The 17,793-nt window shown below is 35.8% G+C and overlaps 1 protein-coding gene and 1 long non-coding RNA gene across 15 annotated transcripts in view; one reads left to right on the forward strand and one right to left on the reverse strand.

Moving 5' to 3' along the window:
• LOC102156908 overlaps positions 1–17,793 on the forward strand; it is a 166,219-nt gene that overhangs the window by 95,318 nt on the left and 53,108 nt on the right. For 7 of the 9 annotated variants that reach the window (XR_005368451.1, XR_005368454.1, XR_005368453.1 and 4 more), the window contains exon 4: positions 9,122–10,969. The exons of 1 other annotated variant lie outside the window; for it this stretch is intronic. This is a non-coding gene — a long non-coding RNA (uncharacterized LOC102156908). Of the gene's footprint in view, positions 1–9,121; positions 10,970–17,793 lie in introns of those variants that run through there. One more of the 9 variants, XR_005368449.1, reaches the window with a different exon arrangement.
• Positions 1–17,793, reverse strand: part of UBR5 (ubiquitin protein ligase E3 component n-recognin 5) — a 135,960-nt gene that overhangs the window by 45,957 nt on the left and 72,210 nt on the right. For 5 of the 6 annotated variants that reach the window (XM_038555240.1, XM_038555239.1, XM_038555241.1 and 2 more), the window contains exons 14-22: positions 14,617–14,801; positions 12,184–12,293; positions 10,838–10,950; positions 9,287–9,430; positions 9,080–9,191; positions 8,680–8,834; positions 8,228–8,425; positions 3,582–3,792; positions 2,434–2,560 (exon numbers count right to left, since the gene is read on the reverse strand). In XM_038555240.1, coding sequence (XP_038411168.1) covers positions 2,434–2,560; positions 3,582–3,792; positions 8,228–8,425; positions 8,680–8,834; positions 9,080–9,191; positions 9,287–9,430; positions 10,838–10,950; positions 12,184–12,293; positions 14,617–14,801 — 1,355 coding nt within the window. The remainder of the gene's footprint in view (positions 1–2,433; positions 2,561–3,581; positions 3,793–8,227; positions 8,426–8,679; positions 8,835–9,079; positions 9,192–9,286; positions 9,431–10,837; positions 10,951–12,183; positions 12,294–14,616; positions 14,802–17,793) is intronic. The other variant, XM_038555237.1, reaches the window with a different exon arrangement.

Consider the following 17,793-nt stretch of genomic DNA (forward strand, 5'->3'; position numbering starts at 1 on the left):
CTTGGTATTCTAGTGTATCTTACTCAAAATACAGAGAGAGAGAAAAAATCAGCAGTAAGTGGGAGGCACTACAAATAACCTGAAAATAAATGCATGTTTGGGGCTATTAAGAAGAATGCTTATTCCAGGGTCACAAAGTCAATGCCTACAGGCCCAGAAGGCAATATCAATTGAGGAAAAGGGCAGTCAGGTCTAATAAATAGGGATTAATGGCGAACTAGAAGCATACATGCTTATCTAAAGGCATTCAAATTTTAAAGGAAAAAAAATTTTAACAGTGCACAGGCCAAACAAAACGTGGACTATTCTCCAACCTCTAGCTTAGAGTAGACTAAGAATAAAATGAAGATAAATTGAGACCATAGTCTAATCTTGAACTTGCAAACTCCCAACTCTGTTGTTGTGATGTAGTCAATTCAATATTAAATGAGGGGGTCATTCCTTTGTCATTTTAAAAAATTGTCCTTAACCACTTTTCTTCATTAGGTCTTGGGAACATTTTTAAGTACAATGCCCAGCTCCTCATATATTCTTTAAAAACAAAAAACAAAAAACAAAAAAAAGAAAATTATTCTTCAAGATGTTGTACACAATTCATGAAGATTCACCTGTATCCTCAGTGGCTGAGGACAATACTGAGGAGATACCACCTTGGCTGCTAAGATTCAGAGTTTTGACATTTCTTCGTATAGGCTTGCCTGGAGTCATCGTATTTTCTGACAATATGGAAGAATTCAAGGATGATGTAATTTCCTCTTTGTAAGCACGTTATATCCATGCTACAGAAGCCTTAGAATCCAGTCATGTTCAAACATACCACTGTGACAAAAAAGCGAAGGTCATGTGTCTTCCAGATTAACAATCTCTAGAGTACATACACCTGCAATCAGATGCATCAATCAAGCTTTCCACTAAATCTGCCCTTTGTACTCAGGAACTATGAGTCACATAACAAAACTTCTGAGTCAAATCATCATCTGAAGACATTTAACAGTACTCCATTCAATATTGAAATTGCATCAGTTTTGAGCTTACAGCTCATGAATCCCAGCCTGCATACTCATCAAGGGGCATCGCCTAGAAAATCCATTGTAGGCTAGAGGAGGGTTTCACTTCAATGAAGCAGAGTCTGTGGACTTCCTACTGCCCGGCGTGGATAATAAGACTCCTGTGCTTTCATCTGTTCAACCGGCAGCCCTGAGTTTGAACTGGTTAAGAGCACTGCAGTGAAATCTTCGGCAAATGCCTCAAAGGAGCTTACTCTGCAAATTATTTCTGTGAGCAACACATCACCCACTCTTGAAGCTCCTTTTAGTCTTTGCCTTCAAAATAATCCTTACATGAAAAAAAAAGATGGCAGCACTGGCATTGGACCAACCATATCAGAGTCCAACTTGATCTGCACCTGTATTAACCCTGAGGAAATGAAATACCTGAAATAATTCAGACACTAATTTCTTCATGAAGTATTTAAGTTGTTTTCCATTTTAGACCAAACACTTTATCTGCCTAGTATAGTCCTAAACAAGTAAGCTGGTGATAATTTCCATTTTGTATAATCTATATAAGGTCTTTGTACTGTTTTAAGTTATAATTTGGTCACCCATAAATAGTTTGTGATAAATCTCACTTCAGGACATTTTTGAACCTGGGAAGCTATCAATTTTAGAAGAATCATTTTTAAAGGGAAAGTTGGATATGGAACAGAAAATAGGCAAAGAGAGTCTTCATTTTAAGTAGACTTTACAATCTATCATATTAGCACAGTGAGCAGTGCTTCCGTCAGTGACCTGTCAAGTGTCCAAGAACTCTGGCTCTCGTGTCTAATATAAATGTGCTTTTTCCTTCAGGAAACAAACAAACAAACAAACAAAACAAAACAAAACACTATATCCTGAATTCTTTATAATATTCTTCATCTATTCAAACACCTAGTAATTTTTTGTGTGATTAAGGTTTGTCCATCCCACAACTGAGAGAGCCTGAAAATTTAAAATATATATCAAACATTTACAATACACACCAGCCTTTCAATTCTTCCCAGATCAATAAGACATCTGAGAAATTGAGCTAAATAAGTAATCCAAAAAGTAAGATTGAAGTTCTTTCAATAATTGTTATTACTTGTTCTCCAACTAAAGAAAATAACTTCCTAGGAAACAAGAATGATAAACTTAAAACACATTCAAAGAATCAAGGTTCAACTACTTGTCTAAATTATCTCAAATTTCTGAAGCGTCCTAGATCCTACTATTCTACGCTTAAAATCTTATTAGATATTATCAGATCTTTTTTCCCAGGGTTGATACTGGAAGGAACAAAAACAAAGCAAAAGGACCCACCAATTCATGCATAAGATAGATAAGAGATACATTTTTCTGTACTTGGATTCTGTTTCCGCCAATTAAACTTTCCTGGTAAAAATCACATTACCTTCGACTACTTGATGATCCAGCCCGATTACCTGGGCCATTACTTGAAACAACGGATATTGCATTTGCAATGGCCTCAACAGCAGAAAGCCTTTCTGCGAATGTATTTCTTTCAGAGCGCTCTGCTTCTGAAACATAAGAGAAGAAATTAGGATCAATTTAAATTTCAAAAATAACTAAGAGATTAAGTATGTACAGGCCATTAAATGCTAACTACTATGTATTTTAGTACTCTAATTCACATACTAGAGATAATAAATCGCTTAATTTTTTCCTGAGCAACACACTTAAGATAGATTTAACTATGACCTTTAATATGTGAATTATTTCCTTATTCTGCCTTACTTTTCAACCCCCAAAGGTCAAAGATAAGATTATTCCTAAGTAGACTGAAATCTAGCTTTCACTACCAAGGAAGAAAAAGATGCACAATTCAGTACCTCAAGTCTTGGTTTATATATTATTCATCCTCCTTTAATGATAAGATAATAAAGGTTAGAAACTTGCAAACAAAAAAAAAAATTTAAACATTAAAAAAGAAAAGAAAAAAGCAGCCTGCAAAACCACTGCTCAAAAATGTAGCTACAAAAAAAAAAAAAAAAAAAAGTAGCTACCAGAGTATCACTGGTAGAATTTAAAATCGGGAAAAACATTTATGAACCACACAACTGCACTTTAGGCTTGCAGATTTCCCCTTCAAACATTTAGCCAATTAAAACCTTTATGGCAAAAAAAGCTTATTTTTCCAAAAACATCTCAGAACTCACTAGGCTGTTTTCCCCTCTACATTCTGAAAATTGGCATAAAAGTTGCTTCAGTGTAACTTGCCTTAACTTGCTAAATAATTCTCATGGTAATAAAAGTTATTTGCTATTATAAAATCAGTAAGTCTCATTAAATATTACTCATATAGTTTATATATATAGTAGAAAACACACTGATAAAAAGTTATCTGCTTATGTTACATACTCAACCTAACCAGAGGACAGACATCTTTACCTTCTAAGAATATCGAAACTCCTGTTTTACAAAGCAAAGAAAAAGTACACACAAATTCTTTGTAGTCATTTCCTTTTCTTTAATAGCTGTTATATTTTCAAAACTGCCTAAAATTCCTTTTAGAGACCTTGTTATAGTTCTTATTCTCACCCTCTTCTTCTTTAGTTTCCTTATTGCTGGTTGGAAAACAAACTGATACACAAGCATGCAAAATATTTCGGTTTCCATCACATCTGTGGCTGATGAATGTCTGTAGCATCTGTAGATTCTGCTCTAAAACAACCGCTTGCTCAAGATTCATGAGATATTGTCGACAGGCTTCATAGTCACAGCGTAGAATGTGCTGCATTAACGTTTGTTTCTGTGCTCAGACAAATTAGGGAAAAAACTTCAATGAATTTGAACAGTACATTACACATGTCAAAACTTCCTCATTTTATAATTGCATACAATAACATAATCAGCTCTGAAAGTAAATAGAGACAAAGTAGCCCACCAAAGGACTTAAAATTGAGGGTACCTTTTAAGCACAGTATACAAATGACAGGAATAGAAAAGAGTGGATAAATTTTCTGTAAAAGACCAGTAAATATTTTCAGCTTTTACAACTGATCCAACTCTGGCAGTGGCAGGAAAGCCACCATATGCGATACACAAATGAATGACAGTGACTGGGATCTGGCTTAAAGGCCAGTCTACTAACCCTTGCCCTGGTTTATATTGTATCTTACATAACTATTGAATTAGAACTCTATTAGCACTGTTAACCAATTAAGTAAAGGTATACATCCTATATATTTTATACATGCTTACGCATACCTCTTATACTTATGAAGGTTTTATTATATCTGGTACATGAAAACCAAAACCTTCAACTCTCCTAGAAATCATGACAGATGCAATCCCTCAGAGGTAACAACTAATGCACTTTATTGTCAAAGACATAGTAACATTAATGATTTATAGTATATTCCATTAACTACCTGAGAAATAGCATGCTATAGACTGAAAATCTATGGCCCCAAAATTCTTCAGTTGAAAGCTAATCCTCAGTGTGATGGTATTTGGAGGTGGGACCTTTGAGAAGTAATTAAGTCATGAGGGTAGGGCCTTTGTGGATGGGATTAGTGCCCTTAAAATGGGCTGAAGAGAACAGAGTTTTCCCCTCCCACCACATGAGAATACATGGCTGTCTATGAAACAATAAGTGGGCCCTCACCAGACACCAAATCTGCCCAGCCTTGATCTTGGACTTCCAGCCTCCAGAACTGTTAGAAATTTCTGTTGTTTATAAGCCAGTCACAATCTATAGCAACCTGAACAGACTAAGACACAGCATGTACAAACCAAGGAGTTCAAGTGTACTTCTTTCAGAATGTAAAACTGTTAAGGGACTTTAATGGAATAAATATAAAGCATTAGTTTTGGAAAACAAGTAAATTTGTTCATTTTAACTAGAATTAAGAACTGGGAAAATAATGTGTGGACTACAAAGGGAAGAAGAAAGATGCATTTGAATTTGAACAACTTACCATCTCTCCCCTAAACTAAATAACCTATCCCTTCCCTCAATCTTATGGAGGAGGAAAGGTAAAAGTGACTACTGGCAGGGGAGGAGGGACAAAAAAAAAATACTTAAAAAACTATTTTCAGTACCTGCCACATATTAGATAGACGACTTTGACTGTGGCACTAAGACACTGAGGTGAGCCCATATATTGTAAGCTCCAGTTTTAGAGTATGAGGTGAAATACATAAGACTAAACTTGCCAAAGTCCAGTGATATATAAAGTAATTAATACATTGAGAAAATGTGTCAAAGGCTCTCCAAAAAATGAAAAGCACAGTACTTTTGAAAGTAACTAAGTCAAGATATTCTGCTGCATATTCTGTGACATAAGAGGTTTTCAAGCAATCATCCAGTCATTGGGTTGGAAGCAGCTACAGCAAACACTGATCTCCAAACTGCTTTACATGGACTCTCACCCTGAGAGTTACCAATACAACATTTACAGTGTTACAAGGAAAAGAGTTTACTCTGCATCACTATTATGTTGTATTTGTCACTTATTCTTATAGCAAAAGGCAGAGTAAGTGCAGTGAAACATTTCTCATGGGTCTACTGTGTACCAATCCCAACTCACTGAGGTACAAAAATAAATGATGGCACACTTTATCCCTACCCATGGGAGGATGACACATTTTATCTTTACCCCTGAGATGCTGACAGAGTGCAGGGGTCACAGAATCAAATGCCTACAGAACATCTGAAGTTAATACAAATGAGTAAAGGAGGCTAGGGATAAGAAAGAACACAAACTATATCATAAATAAATGGCAACATTTAAAGCAATTAAGTATCAAGAACTGCAATAAACTGGAGAGACAATATACAGCTTCTAAAGCTGGCATGCCAATGGCTTTATTATGGCCCAGTGTTTTCAGAGCTTTCCATATTTTAAGAACTGAAAATCTGGATTTTAAAGAAAAATCCTATGGCTTTTAAATGTTGGTAACCAATCAAGTATTTTAAAATGATGTGAAGGTTATTTCCAGGAGCCAAGCTCAGGCCACCGCAACCTCCTTAACCACACGCCTATTAGTTTGGAACCTCTTGTCTAGTAGGTTACAACCAAAACTAAACCAAGAATATGAGCACTGTGTCTCTAAACAAAAAGCTTACAAGCAGCTCTCAGGATTCAATTCATTTTAGATGCATTTCTAACAAGTTTGCTTTCACCTCCAACCAAATGGAGGGTAAATAAGCACCCATACCAAGTTCTGTTTCCATTCTTTACAGAAAATCTCCTCATAAGAATTGAGATTTTTCTCCTTGGCCCACTCTCATCAGGCTTTCAAGAGCGACCCCACTGTCAAGAGCGACCCAGATGGAGCCAAATCCCCAATCACGTTCAACACTTGCCTTGCCTGGCCTACAGTATCATTGGACATGGATGATCACTGCATCCTGTTTCACACATATTCACCACCTGGCTTCCAAGACAACACTCATTCTAGCTTTCCTCCAACTCCTGTGGATGCTGCTCCTTCTGTCTCTTAAGCAGGTTCTTCTTTATCTCCCTACCATTTAAATGCTGATACTATTCTCATGGCTCAATCCTTAGACCTCTTTTCTTCTTCATGACCCTGACAATCTCATTCAGTGTAATTCCTCTAAATATCAGAAATGTACTGTCAGCTACTAAGTCTCATTCTCCATCTTGCTCTGGGTCTTCAGACTTACATATCTATTTACTACCTCCTCTTGGATATCTGATAGGTACCTTTAAACTCTGCGTGTCTAAAACCAAACTCCTGCTGTCTACCCCTCCCCTCCTGAACCTGCTTCATCCCTAGTCTCCCATCTCTATAAATGCCAACTTCATTCCTTCAAAATCTTTGGCCCTCTTGCTTCCGCTGTTTGACATCTATATTGATGATAGATGGTAGAGCCAAATCCGTTGGCTCTACCATCAGCCTAAACTAATAAACCTAGAATCAAATCCCTTCTCCCTCATAACTCTACCTCCTGAGCCAAGACCCCCTTCCCCTCCCACCTAGGCCTTTTTTTTTTCCAAAAAAAATTTTTTAAGATTTTATTTAAAAAAAAAAAACTTTTTAAAAAAATTTATTCATGAAAGACAGAGAGCGAGAGAGAGCGAGAAAGAGAGAGAGAGAGGGGCAGAGACACAGGCAGAGGGAGAAGCCTGACGTGGGACTTGATCCCGGGTCTCCAGGATCACACCCTGGGCTGAAGGCAGCGCTAAACCACTGAGCCACCTGGGCTGCCCCCACCTAGACCTTTTGAATAGCCCCCTTACAGGCCTCCCTACTCCTAAATTATCCCCTAGTATTCTCGGCAGGTCAAGAGTGATCCTTTGAAAATAGGATAAAATAGTCAAATCAGGTCAAACTGTGCTCAAGTTGCTTCAGTAAATTCTGGTGGTACCTGCCTCCACATCTAACAAACACCTCACCCATAACATGTTCAAAACTAAACTCATCCGCTTCCCTCATCCCTTTTGTTCCTCCTGTTTTTATCTCTCCCCACCAACCAACCACACCCAAATCAGAAGCTTTCTAAATCCTTCCTTTCATTTACTGTTGATGACCAGCACCAAGTTTCAGAGCTTCTACTTCCTTAAGATTTCTTGAATCCATCCCCTCCCTCTTCCTCATTTCCAAGAATTCAAGCTTACTTTGTTTCTAACCTGGATAGCCTTTTTACCATGAGCCTTTTTATCTGGTCCCCATACTTCTTTTAAAAAAGCCAGTTTAAAATCCTTCTCCTCCAAGCTTTCGGGGGAAGCTCATATCCCTTAGGCTAGCACACAAGGCACCCTAGTGCCTTTCTCCAGCCTTTGCACTTGTTACTCACTGACCCATAGGAGTTCTACCTTCTGGTTATACCAACAAATTGTACACGGTCTCCCAACATAGTGAGATTCACAAAGGCTATTCTTGGTACTAGAGATAGCCCCTCCTATCTTCAGTTGTTGTCTCGGAGACCCCTATCTGATGATTGAAAGCTGTGTTCAGGCATCACCTCCTCAGAGAAGCCTTCTTTACAGTCACAGTCTGATTTATGTCCCTCCCGCTTTGTGCTCCTACAACATTGTGCATGCCTTACTCAAACATTTACACTGTCATCTTTGGTTCACTCATCTCTCTAGTCCTATTAGACTACTATCACCTGTAGAAAACATTAACAAATAATCCATTCAAGATTGTTTTCCCTAGATTCTAGCAGTATCCTGTGAATGAAAATGCCACTAGTTTCAAAATAGTCAAGTTACCTCTACAGCCATGATGATAATAGCAGCTTTCTTTTTGATTGTTGAATTGGCAGGAAGATTTATTAAAGAATGTACACCCATTCCAAGACTACTAATAGGTGGAAGATCAAGCCAATCAGGATCCCTTATTCCTCCCATGCAATCTTTGGCCATTGGGTAGATAGTACCATTTCCATCTCGAAGAATAATAGGAGATTCCTATAATAGATTAAGAATAATAGAATTTGGCTCTCAATAAAAAATGCATCCTTGATTTTTACAACAGGTATACTTAGCTTCAAATTAGATTAGTTTATATAGACCAAATAAGAAATCCAGTATTAAATGTCCTTGATATTCTAAATTCTTCAATAGTTTAATGACAAGCAAATTATTAGAACCTAACCTTAGGCTTTACAAAATTGCGAATGTTGTCAGACCAATTTCCAAGAGCAAAAAATAAGCCTCTATACCTGTCCAGCAGTGAAAATGGCTACATTCCTCTCATTCTGACCAAGGAAAGCAATGCTGCTTGTAGGGAAATTATTTTCCTGTTCTGCTTTTCCTGTAGCAAGATCAAAGATACAGTACCGTACCCAATTTCCAGTCTTCAAAACAGCATGCACACCTTCAGAAAACATAAATATAAAAAAAAAAAAAAAGTTATACATCTTTAGTGACCCTTAACAAGTACCTAGCAAATTTTAACATCTCTAGTCATATTTGAAATGTAAATTCATTTCATTCCACAACATTATATACAGGGGGATAAAGACTTCAAACACTCCAAACCATTTTATCCTATACCCATTTACTACACAAGTATTAGTAGGATATAATGTATGCCAATTGAAAAAGTTACAAAATCTTTACCTTTGGAATCCACATTCACTGCTAATATTTCTGTTTTTTCAGGTATACAAAGCTTTTTGGGAGTCCTTTGGAAACAGTCAGGAACTTTTGGTGTTCCACCAGTTTTGACAACCTACATGACACAGAAGGAAACTTGCTCTCAAACTCTGTAATCACTCAAGTAGTCAGTCCCACCATTTACCTGCTGAGTGACTCCTATACACCTACCTGCAGTTCATCAATTCTAAGTAACCTACAATCTTGCAGGAGAGAAGAAGGGTCAGCATCTGAACCAGTGCTGCTCTGACAATTTGTATTACTGGACGTTCCTGGAAATTTTACAGCAACATAGGCACCATCCACTTTTAGCACCTATAAGTATAGGCAAATATGCTGAATATTAATACCAACTTACTGTGAAATCAATAAGCAAATTATACCCATTGAACTTATTTATCACTGAAGGCATTTAATTTCTTATATTTCTCTAATGATCACAAAGTTATAAAATTAACCTGAAGTGGAAAAAAAATAATAACCTAAACAGACTCACCAAAGCTTTGCTGTTGGTTTCTATACTTGAGGCTTATTTTCTAGAGAACAACTGACCCATATAGCCAGCACTTAGAGCCAGTGGCATTTAGCAATCAGCTGAAAAAATGAAGTATAACCCTTGAAATTCTTCTATCCTTCCTCTTTTATTAGTTCAGAGCCCTGCTGTATGAAAGAACTTACAACATGATGGTAATGTTCTATATCTGCACTGCCCAATATGGTAGCTATTAGTATAAGTGGCTAATCAGCATCTGAAATAGAGCTAATGTGACTGAAGAGCTGACTTTTTTTTTAACATTATTTAATTTTAGTAAAATTAACTAGCCACATATATAATTAGTGGCTACCATTTTAGACAACATAGGTAGAGAGTCAGCAATATACAGAAAGACAGAACTTAAAACCAGAATACTCGAGTCCTACCTCTGCTACTTGCTGTTTCTAATTTTGAGTCAGTGTGATCTTCTCAGAGGAAACACTTGCCCATAAACTATAGCTCTATTTTGAGAATCAAATGGAATAGTGTATGAGAAAGGCCTTTGTAAATTAAAGGGCGTGGCATATCTACTCTTTCCCTTAAGTACAAATGAAAGACCATCAATTTCAGAAACAAATGAGCAATCAGAAAAATCATTTTACTTTGCAGATATTCTGCAGCTAGAGATCCATTTTTCAGTATATGTGGAGGGAAAGATGAAATTAATGACATTCCAGTTGATGGACTCTACCCACTTGTTTTTCTTAGAAAGTGAGACTCTCTCCATAAGAAGGGAAAAGAAACTAGAAGGTGACTTGAAGACAGTAAGATTTTTAAATGTTAAGGAAGTTTTTAAATGTTATGGAAGATGATCTTTCCTTCAGAACTAATTCTAATAGTTCCAAAGAATGGACTGTATCAAAAAGGAATATAATTTATATATATATATATATATATATATATATATATATATATATATAAATCTCTTTTGCAACTTTTCAGCAACTCTAAAATTATTCTAAAACTTTTCTAAAAAGAACATATCACCATAAATGTTCAAGAAGAAGCCTCATAGTCGTTCATCTTCAGGGACAAAGAAGATATCTACAACAGGCTAAGGACTCACTGAAAGTGATAAACAGGGCAACTTTGAGGAAAGGGTTGTACACTCACCAACCATAAATTCTTGGATAACCAATACTGTTCTAGTTCTGGTAGTAATTAATTCTTAGATATTTTCAACAAACCTTGCCAACAGGAACATTCTTAACATCTTCCACAAAAACGACTTCCCGAAGAGACCACTGCTCTTCGTTCACCTTTTCCTCCTCTTTCGGGGCAGGGGTGGACCGTCGTCGTTCTTAGACAACAACAAAATGGTAAGTACCAAAAAGAAAATGTAAAAAAGACTTTATAGATTTCATCTAAATATATGAAAAAAGATAATCTGTAAAGGGATACATAACTGAGATATCTATATAACAATTCTGTGAACTACTGCTTTATGATGTTTTATGACCAACTTCCTCTTCAAATGACTTCATAGAGAAAAATAACCGTATCTGTTAATGACTAATGATGCTAACGCTACTGCAAACACCACAAAGAAGAAATAAAAAATTTTCTTTGAACCCTTATAATTAGAACTTTCTGACCAAGGTTTAAAATAAAAGATCTGAAAAAATAAAATAAGAGATCTGGGGACACATGAGTGGCTCAGTGGTTGAGCATGCCTCTGGCTCCGGTCATGATCCCGGGGGGGTCCTGGATCCAGTCCTGCATCAGGCTCCCTGCAAGGAGCCTGCTTCTCCCACTTCCTATGTCTCTGCCTCTCTCTCTGTGTGTCTCTCATGTATTCATAAATAATATCTTTAGAAAATAAATTAATTAATAAAATAAAATTTAAAAATCTGTTAGGCTATTCTTAAGACTATCACATAACTGTTGATAAAGTCTAACTCTGTTTCCTTATGTGAAAGCAAATACATTGTAAAATAAATTTATTTTGAGGACCTTACAAAAAAACTCTTTTTTTTTTTTTTAATTTTTTTATTTATTTATGATAGTCACACAGAGAGAAAGAGAGAGAGGCAGAGACACAGGCAGAGGGAGAAGCAGGCTCCACGCACCAGGAGCCCGATGTGGGATTCGATCCTGGGCCAAAGGCAGGCGCCAAACCGCTGCGCCACCCAGGGATCCCCAAAAAAACTCTTTTAACCCAAGGTGCAGTAGTGAGTCTAGGTTCATAGATTCTATAAATTCTGACCAAGCCATAACCAATTTGTAATAAAACAGTCTCAACAAAGGTGGACAGATATTCTAATTAGTGGCAGTTTATTTCCCATTACTGCAAAACATTTTACAAGTTATAAGAAACTGCTTTCAAAAACAAGAGAATAGCAACACTGTAAATACCATTTTTTTCATTTAAATAAAGCTACGCATACATACACACAAATCAAACTGATAGAAATGCAATTTACATGAAAAGATATTAAAAATGGTAGGAGTTGCCACAAATCATAAACAGACTGAATACGGCTGTCTCCCTGGGACCTTATTTTGACCAATATACACTACACATAAAACTTACTATATGGCATTGATGCACTGCTGGCAATTGAGGATGCATCGCTGCATGTGGATGCTGGAGATGGTGGGGGACCCATTTCTGTTTTCACTGGTTCCTGCTTACTTTCAGGCCTGAGATAGAAATGAGAGTCTCCTCAGTATTAGGAAAATGAAATATTAGGAACTTGTCAGATATTGTTAAGACTCAAGTTTATGCTTATAAAGGAATGAAATCTTAAAAACTTGTAAAAAGTAGTCTATTTCAAGATAGGGAAAAAGGTACACAGTGCATACTTCAAATTCTTAATAATGTTTTAAAAGAATGGAAAGAAAAATACGCAATATAAAGCCATCAACAACATGGAACAATGATTCAGATAAGCCTTATCTAAGAATAGCAACAAAAACTATACTCAATTTAGCCTAAGCCTCTTGAGCAAATAAATAAGCTTCTCACTTCAGTGAACCCTGACTTGGACATAGCAGTTTAAGTGAGAAAATGGTAAAGGGAAATATAAAATGCCAACTAGATCATTAATTTCTTAGAGTTCAAAGAAGGAACTCTACTCACAATGATTTACAAAAATTTATTCCTGAACCATATGGTGATGAACCATCATCTGTTAAAACCAAAATGAAAAATTACAGAATTCATAAACTATCCCTTTGCACTGAATTATTTCATTAACTACACCTAAGACGATAACTACAGTCAGCAACGACATAATATTCTACAGATGGTAAAAAACAAATATTTTTAGTCATTAAATGACAGAAGTTAGTTATCAGAAAAGTCACCTATTTCTAAGAAATTTGTTATATATAGATCATTCTGGTATATTTTATAATTAGGGCCATCATCTTAACCCCCTCATCTCCCAAAAAAAAAACCAAAAACCAAAAACAAAAACAAAAACAAACCCTCATCTCCTACTACCTACACCAGGAAATTTCACCTGAGTTTAGAAATAGTCCACAGAAAGCAAGTATTATTTTCACCACCATCTTGGCAAAGTGGTCAGTACAAGCACACATGAACACTCATTCACAGCTGCTCTGCAAATCTTGTGATGGTGGGAAAGAGACCGATACTGATTAATCACTAATATGCCTTTAAAGTGAATGCATATAAATGACTTAGTACAGAAGAGTCTGTTCATATGAAAATGACCATATTCTTAACATTTGATTTCACTAAGCTCTTATACTAAGTTTATTAATAAAGATGGCAAGTTTCAAGGAAGCTTGAAAAACTTCACAAATTACGTGATTTTAATAGCATATTCTATTTTAAACTCATTTGTATTTGTGTACATCAAAAATATTTCCATCATTCTTTACAAAGTTTCATTAAGAATGAAAATGTGTTTTGTCACTTTTATTTACAGGATTAAAAATCAATGTAATTAGAGACGAAGTCTATAAATCTATTTTATAAAATAAGAGAGGGGGAGAGAACACTACATACAAAGCAAGAAGCCTTAACGTGGCATAAGTTACAATAGCTTTGGTTTATTAAAGATTATTTTTAACTTATTTAACAATAATCCTTGTATTTTCTGAATTTGAATTCGCATTTTTAGCATTAAGAGGAAAAGCAGCAATAAAGATAGCAAATTTACAATCATTACATTCATTAGAGCAAACAAAAAAATTTCAGCACTTTATAAATCCATAGTATAATCCCGATCATCTCTTCTCAAAGCCTGTATACATTTTTTTTAAGATACACCAAAATATTTAAAATGTTATTTCTGAAATATATTACTTATCCATGTTTCTATAATGGTCATGTATTTTTATAACATTAGGAAAAAGTTATTTATAAACTTTATTAAAGTTTTTCATAGTTCATATACCAAATAACCAAATTACATTACATATAAATATTTTTAAAGATAAGTAGATACAAGTGTTAAGATCTATGTATCTGGCTCCCAAACAATAAGCTAGCTTCTGTGTACGGGCTCCAGACAACTCTGCAGTGTTTCTGTTCACATACCCTTCCAACCGAAGAGTTTACAAATCCTTTATAGAATTTCCCTCCCTAACACGTTAACTTGTAAAATCCTTCCAAGGATCAAGATGCAGATAAGACATTAGATAGAAATTAGGATGATTACACAGGGAGAGAGGAGGGTAAAGTTGGCCTGATATAGGTAAGGCTGAACACATTTTATCTGCCACACAATGGCAAAGGACACACTCTAATGACAAAACAAAGACACCAAAAGAAAATTCTACATGGTAATTCCAGCTGCTGAACATCAAGAACTAAACTACACAAATATTAACCAAGCTGCAACAGACATCCTCATGAGAACCACCACAGAGCACTTTTCTGTGTTTCTGTGTACACTAAGTCACCTTGGCTACCTCTACCACCACCCCAACCCCTCATATACAGAGCAAACTAGTAACTGGTATAAAACCATGATTAGACTATAGTACTTACTTAGCTTCAGTAGTTTTGCTAGCTTTGTCCATGCTTTTCAAGCTCTCAGGAGATCTAAGTTGAAATCTACAGCTATCATTCATATTCCAAACTGACTCCATTAAGACACCAACTTTAGGGATCCCAGCACTAATTGAAAATGCAACTGCTCCAGCATGATAAAGAGGATTATTTCTTAAGCATACCTAGCAAACAAAATAAACATCACCATCAAGATGACAAAATTTTAAAATGCATAGAGTTGCTTCAAATGTATGAAATAAAAGTATTGTTTCTTAGGTTTTCCAAAAACAATCTTACATTAACAATAAGGCTGATAAAGCATTGTCTTAAAGGTCTCCATCAAAAACAAAAAATTAAAAAACCCCCAACAAAACAAAAAAAGTCTCCACCAAGAATTTGTTCCCAAAATTAAGGCGCAATAATAATTTGAGCATATTTGCTAAAAAATAACTTTAACATTTCATGCAACAAAACAAATTTCATATAACAAATATCCTGACCATTCTGCTATAAGGAAATAGAACGAAACAGCAGAGAAGAAATTTTTTTAAAAGGCTGTCATTAAAAAAATAAAATTGGAACAAAACAATTACACTTTTTGTCAGTTTCTTAGAATTTTAAATTACTTTCCTAATTCATGATGTTATATAGTATACAGGGCTCTATAATTTCATCTCTATGGGTACTTCTTTCCTCCAGAAGACTGCAGTTTTCTACAAACCAGAAGCTTCTCTGGATAATATGTTTTTTCTTACATTAAAAAAAAAAGAGTATGTTAACATCAGTGTTAGAAGTTATAGAAGTTAACTGAGTTCAGAACTGAATAACCTAAAACTTCTCACTGCCAAGGAGAACCCTCAGGTCATACACTGAAACTAATAACCTGCCAGGTGGCACCGTCAAACACACTAACAATCAGTTCAAATGAGAGATAAACATGATTTCTGGAAATCTCTTTGGATTTCTTCAATTGCTCAAACTCACTGACATCCTGTTCAGTCATCCAGTAACTAATGACTATGTTGTACTTGACAGTGGCATATTTGAAGATCATGTGTTTGGTGGTTTATAATTAACTGTAGTGACACAGAAGAAGGTGATATATTTAAGTAGTATCAAAACTGGAAATAGTGGAGCAGAGTTGCAGTTCCATCAAACAGTTGTGTGTCACAAAATATAATACCTATGGCATAGAATGAATAGCTCATTAAGATCTGACTTCTTGAAAAAGGTATGTCTCGCTTAGTGTGACATAAAGGGAAGTTTCATCCACAAATTTTCAGAAGACTGGTGAAAGCTTAAAGCCTGAAAGAAGAGCAATAGGAAAGAAGGCTATATTTTAAGGAAAAATGTGATAAGGCATTATATTAGAAGATAATTTATTGTCTTCTTATAAAAAAATAAATGCACCTTACAGACAAAGAGGTATGTATTCAGGGTCCAGCATGTAACAAGAAATGTCAATGAATAACTGCTAAATACAGCACTCTCAACAATTATGAGTGGAGATAATTGAAAACTCTAAGTGATCAAAAGTTAAAACATGAACACTTTCCTTGTTCTGTGGCTGTGACTGACTTTAATCTCTAGTTTTCTACAGCTTTAAAACAAAATCTTAGTTCTATAACCAAAATATTTTAATACATATCTCTCAGCAATTTAGTGCAAAGCTATTTTTTTTAAAAAAGATTTTATTTATTTATTCATGAGAGACACACAGAGAGAGGCAAACATATAGGCAGAGGGAGAAGCAGGCTCCCCAGAGGGAGCCCGTTGCAGGACTGGATCCCAGAACCCCAGGATTACTACCTGAGCCAAAGGCAGATACTCAACCAGTGAGCCTTCCACGTGCCCTCAAAGCTATTTTGTTTAGAACTTTTTTTCAGTGCATCTTTAAAGTATTTTTTTCTATATTCCCTGTCTATAGTTATGACATCCTACAAGCTAATAAAGCAAATGCTAGGTAGGATATCCTGCTAATATGTGACTCCAGTGAACAAGGAACTTTGAGAACATCGAAATCAGTATTTGGACTAACAGGAAAAAAGGAGCTCCCTGAAGAGTGAGATGTGTCCAAAGCAAATGACATAAATAAAGAAGTCTGAACAATAATATTCAAAATAGTGGGTAATCACTGAAAACTTCCTAGTTAGAAGGCCAACAAAGAAGTCAGAACAAGACAAAAAAAAAAAAAAAAAAGAGCCATAAACAAAAAATGGATACATTTAAGCTGGGTTTTGTAGAAAAGTAACAGTTAAAGTGGTGACTATTTTTTAAGACCTAGGGAATCTAAGTAATACCACCTTGTGATGAGAAAAAAACAATTGAAGGAGAAAGTGCATTATGACAAAATTAGCACCACATTGTGTAATAAAAACCACCATTTGTCTAAGTGGTAGGGATTTTAAGGCCCTTAAATACTTATTGCAACATTTGCTGTAATGAATATATACGTCAAGTTTTATCATGAAGATAAACTTCTAGAGAGTCTAATGAATGAAGTACAACAACAGTTCTCAAACTTTTTTGGTCTCAGAACCCTTTTTCCCTATTAAATATTACTGAAGGGTAAGCCCGGGTGGCTGGCTCAGCGGTTTAACACTGCCTTCGGCCCAGGGCGTGATCCTGGAGACCCAGGATCGAGTCCCATGCTGGGCTCCCTGCATGGAGCCTGCTTCTCCCACTGCCTGTGTTTCTGCCTCTCTCTCTCTCTGTCTCTCTCTGTCTCTCATGAATATAAATAGATAGATAGATGATGATAGATAGATAGATAGATAGATAGATAGATAGATAGATAGATAGATATTACTGAGGACTCAAAAATCTCTTATTTGGGTCCTATCTAGTTTGTTTTTTTTTTTTAATTTTTATTTATTTATGATAGTCACACACACAGAGAGTGGCAGAGACACAGGCAGAGGGAGAAGCAGGCTCCATGCACCAGGAGCCCGATGTGGGATTCGATCCCGGGTCTCCAGGATCGCGCCCTGGGCCAAAGGCAGGCGCCAAACCGCTGCGCCACCCAGGGATCCCTCTAGTTTGTATTTAATGTATGATTAATACTGAGAAATTTTTAAATGTTTAACAATAATGAGCCCCAAGTTAATATAAACAATTTTATGAAACATAACTACATCTTTAAAAAGAATAGCAAGAAAAGTAGCATTGTTTACA

This window comes from Canis lupus, chromosome 13 (genome assembly GCF_011100685.1).
Source record: "Canis lupus familiaris isolate Mischka breed German Shepherd chromosome 13, alternate assembly UU_Cfam_GSD_1.0, whole genome shotgun sequence".
In the NCBI taxonomy this organism is placed as follows: domain Eukaryota; kingdom Metazoa; phylum Chordata; class Mammalia; order Carnivora; family Canidae; genus Canis; species Canis lupus.